Source organism: Priapulus caudatus, unplaced genomic scaffold, assembly GCF_000485595.1.
Source record: "Priapulus caudatus unplaced genomic scaffold, Priapulus_caudatus-5.0.1 Scaffold3425, whole genome shotgun sequence".
NCBI lineage: Eukaryota > Metazoa > Priapulida > Priapulimorpha > Priapulimorphida > Priapulidae > Priapulus > Priapulus caudatus.
In genome coordinates, this window is record NW_014580486.1 from 1,478 (window position 1) to 6,477 (window position 5,000).

At 48.0% G+C, this 5,000-nt stretch overlaps 1 protein-coding gene across 1 annotated transcript; it reads right to left on the reverse strand.

The window, feature by feature from the left end:
- Positions 1–295: 295 nt before the first annotated feature.
- Positions 296–2,305, reverse strand: LOC106819430 (5-hydroxytryptamine receptor 1D-like). Its single transcript, XM_014824070.1, has one exon. The coding sequence runs from the start codon at positions 2,189–2,191 to the stop codon at positions 644–646; it is 1,548 nt and encodes a 515-aa protein (XP_014679556.1). The 5' UTR covers positions 2,192–2,305; the 3' UTR covers positions 296–643.
- Positions 2,306–5,000: the final 2,695 nt, after the last annotated feature.

Sequence of the window (5,000 nt, forward strand, 5' to 3'; positions counted from 1 at the left end):
GGTAATTGTCCGGGGGTAATTGTCCGGGGGGTATTTGTCCTGATACCGTTATTTTATAGGTAGCCTTTGTAATGCACATGTGAAAATATTGGCTGCACAATGTGCAGTATGAACAATAAATAAATTATTATGTATTATTATGAATTCTTTATCAATTATTATCATTATCAATCATTATTATCAATGTAAAGTAAATTATATAATGTTAAGTTTAATGTAAACAATATATATAATAAACAATATAAGCTTTTTACACAATAGCAAGATTTACTACTCTACGCATAGACTACGCAATGGTCGTCCCAAAAACGTGTTTATATTTCATCACATTGCACCTTTTACCTTTATTTAGATTATTTTCATAACAACGAGAACATGAATATAAAATCTGAATATATGTACGTTTATAGGAAACTAAATTTATTAAAATACTTCTATGTAGTCACGGAAAGTGCGCATGTACAGACACCACATGCGCGCGCTCGCTCACAGACACTCCTACCCACACGCACGCACAAACGCAATAATGGCAAATTAACAGCGGCATCGAAAGATAACACGATTGAGCCACTTAAGCTATTAAATATTTTGCCAGTATCCCCAAAGTATACCCAGCCTCGCGCATATATAGGTACTGGGTTGGTCAGACATAATGAGATGGCTGAACCTGCAGCACACAATTCTTCAGGTGGCTAATTAGGCATATCTTCGAATGAAGTATACGTGCAAAGGCTTTACGAAAATCTTCGTTGAAGCAGGTATAAATGATAGGGTTAAGCGCCGAGTTAAAGTAGCCGAGCCACGTAAAGCCGGTGATCACCAGCGGCGGTACGTCGCAGCTTTCGCACAGCGGCATCAGGAGGGCGATGAGGAAGAACGGGAGCCAGCAGACGACGAAACAGCCCATGATGATGCCGAGCGTCTTCGCCGCTCTCCGCTCCTGACACATGGAGATGCGGTTCACGTCGCTGTGCCTCTTCCTGTGAACGCGATGTGCTAACACAGGCGCGACTAAATGCTGACCGTCGCCGCCCACTCGCCTGCTATTGATCACTACGTGATCGCCGCCGATAGAGTGCATCTCTAGCAGTTCGTTCTGTCTGCTGTTGTTGTTGAGTATTTCTGCGGGGGAGTGTTGCTCATCGGATGATGCGGCAACAACAGCATTGCTCTCTACGATCGCATTAAGCGTGTTGCTCCCCTTTGGAGGAGATTTTCTGCTCGACATCAACCCTAATGACAGTTCCCTAATTCTCTTGAGTCTGCCAATGGAAGCTGCCGATAAAGCCACATCCGAATGTCTGAGAGATAGAGACGAGGAGGAAAGCGAGGACCTCCAGCTCAACCACGGCTCGCTCATCCTCTTTCCCGGCGAATTCCTTCCATGTTCCTCCTCCTCCTTCTCGTCCCCAGCGGTGAGGATAGAGTTGTAAAGACTGCGCGTGGATGTACACAACGCCCCCACGCAGGCACGGCTGGAGCCCGGACCGGGCACCCAGTGCATCTGCCGTCGCAGTGCGGCCCTGTACACCTGCCAGTACACGGCTAGCATGACGATCAACGGCAGATAGAACGCGCCCACCGTCGAAAACACCGTGTAGCCCTTATCCTGGCTGATCATGCACTCCGTCATCGGGCCCGGTCTCGGCTCCCTCCAGCCGACCAGCGGGGGGAGTGCGATCACGAACGAGAACAGCCATACGGATGCGATCATGGTCGCTGCCCTGCGCGGCGTGCGCTTGTAGACGTAGCGAAGCGGCTGCGTGATCGCGTAGTACCTATCGATGCTGATCACGCACAAGTTCATGATGCTCGCCGTGCAGCAGATGACGTCCACCGACACGAGCACGTCGCACATGACGACCCCCAGCGTCCAGCCGCCGAGCAGGTGGTAGGCGAGCATGATCGGGCAGACGATCAGGCCGACGGCCAGGTCGGCGGCCGCTAGCGACACGATGTACGAGTTACTGACCTTGCGCAGTCGCGGCTCCGTACACACGGCGGCGACGACGAGAAGGTTGCCGACGACGGTGGCGACGATGATGACGACGGCGACGAACGTCAGCGTCGCCGCCGTAGCTACGTCTCCCTCCGCAACGCCCGTAGTGATTGCATTTTGATATGTGGCTGCTGTGTGCTGCGTGCTATTCGCGGTGCTGTTGTTAACGCTAGCCAGATCTATTGAAGCCATCAAGGTTAGCGGAGACCTGACACGGGTTCACTCGTTGTTTTTTGGGGAATACTACACGCTACACTTGTATATATATATATGTGTGTGTGTGTGTGTGTGTGTGTGTGTGTGTGTGTTGTGGTGTGTGTGTGTGTGCTTGTGTGTGTGGTGTCGTGGTGTGTGTGTTTTGTGTGCTCTGTTGGTGTGTGTGTGAGTGTCGTGTGTGTAGTGTGATGTGTGTGTGGTGAGTGCAGGTCTGTATGGACCTCGTGGCGTGCGTGCGTGCGGGTGTGTGCGCACGTGTGGGTGTGTGTACGCGTCACGGGAAATATATTCGAAGATATCACACAACACTGATCCGCAGTGGCGCCATTCTTAGCTCCAGCTGTCCACGCTGCCTAATTGCCATTTATCCGCGTACAATTTAAGATCTCCGCTATTTACAACATTTTTTGATGGCTTGACGAGATAAGGGCTATATCGTTTACGTTCGTGTCTAATGCAGGCAGCCGATCACGCCAATGTGGCTTCTGCCTGCAGGGTCTAAGCTGTTGACTCTCACTGAAACGTGTCAGGCAACATGAAGCCGTCGCTGCTCCTGCTGCAGCTGTTGTTGTTGCTGCTGCTGCTGCTGCTGCTGCTGTTGACGGTGATGCTGATGCTACTGCCGCTGCTGTTGATGATGGTGATGCTGTTGCTGATGCTTCTGCTGTCAATACTGCTGCTACTGTTGCTGCTACTACTGCTGCTTCTGCTGCTGCTGCTGTTGTTGTTGCTGCTTCTGCTGATACTGCTGCTACTGTTACTGCTTCTGCTGCTTCTGCTGCTGCTGCTGCTCTCTGTTCGGTCGAAGCTTCGAAGCACTTAACGCCTTATCAGGCCGGCTCTCTGATATCTAGCAGTTGACACTGTTCCCGATCTGTCGACGAAGCTTCTCGCCGTTTAGCATCGCCGGTAAATGTATGCTGTCGGCACGGACAACAGCGCGATATACTCAGGCGAATTTCAACAGGGGCCCATCAGCGACTCCCAGTAAACATGCATGAGCAGCAGGGTTCAGCGATCCCCAGTATATAGTCATAGACCGTGCTCACTCGCACTAAGCGTAACCACAACCAGCAGCTCTGACAAACAACGTGACTGCGACTCACCCACCACCACGCCGATACGCTTGCTTGCGAGAACTATCGCTGATTTGTCTGTCGTTTTGTTACTCAGGGTCACCGCTAACTAACGGTCGCAGTCGCCTTGTCCTTTGTTTTTCGATTGTGCAGCGACGAACCGAAAAATACACGAGCGGTAGTCGTGACCTCTAGGCACGATATACATACAGCGCTGACCTTGAGGCGTATATACGTCAGAATCGATCGAGGACGCGCCGTGATGCCGGTCAAAGTACAATAACCAGCAGCAATTAAGTCATGAAAGTTTGTTCATTGCCACTTGACGACGCAGTTTGCATCAACACGCTATCCACGTCAGCTCCATTGAGTTCCACATCCAATTAGCGTGTGCGTTGTCTATCCGGCCCCTATAAGTAATATCAGGAGTAAATAATAAGGAATTAATAAGGAATTAAAAATAATTAAATAATTTAAAAAAAGTGATTATTTACTTCTGGTAATATGATAATATTGCGATTCATTATATCGCGCTGTGCCAATATCAACGGTACACCCATCACCACGATCACGATGCGCACTTGAAGATATATATTATATATTCTCTGTCATCGCTACTCTCGTCAGAGCGATCACGTTCTAACAGCTGAAACTTTTCAGTGGTATTGCAGTCGTCAACACCATTTCGATTAGTATCTATCGTCGTCACTGGCTAAGTTGTTTTTCTGCATTTTACAGCAAAACGTCGTAATTAAACGACAGAAACGCTCTTATCGTCACAATCATGATTCAATGTTAAACTTGGTAGCGTTAACACCACAGGCACTTGTGACAGAGTCAGTAAAAACTGAAAATAATATGAACGCATCCATGGACATTCACAAATAGGCCCTACTACCGTACCTCTCAATTACAGTTCCACTGTTGCGTCACTGTATATCAACTTTCCTTCATAAAAACTAACGCCGAACGCTCCCGCTGTGTGACTGTGTCGCAATGATAATATATATATAAAATATAAATATAATTTATATATTATATTATCATGGCGACACAGCACACTCGCAGCGGGGAAGGCGTTTCGAGCTGTTTAGGTTTTTTATGAAGGAAAATTGATTATTACAAATGACCACAACAAGTCTGGAACTGTAATTGAGAGGTACGGTAGTAGGGCCTATTTGTGAATGTACATGCGTTTATATTATTTTCAGTTTTTACTGACTCTGTCCCAAGTGCCTGTGGTTAACACCGCTCATATAACTCATATCACTGCACAGCTGACGAGTACAATGCTTACGATAATCTTTACTCCAAAGCCATGCATCAATGTTAAACTTGCTACCGTTAACACTGCTCACACAAGTGTAATCACACTACACGGCTAATGACGACAATGCTTACGATAATCCTTACTCCAAAGTCACGGTTTATTTTTAAACTTGCCACCGTTTCAACTCGACTCATATCAGTGTAATTACACTGCACGGCTAACGACGACAGAGCACACGATGATCCTCACACGACAGCCATAATCCATACTAAGCTTGTCGTCGTCGTCGCCGCCCACATGCGTCGTTACTGGCCGCGCATCGCCCACCTCTGTCACTAGGAGACACATTAACCATGACGATAATTGCTTAAAATTCATTACCGAGCAATCGCAGGCTGCACGTAGGCGCGTGCAATTATTACTATCCGGAGACCCTATA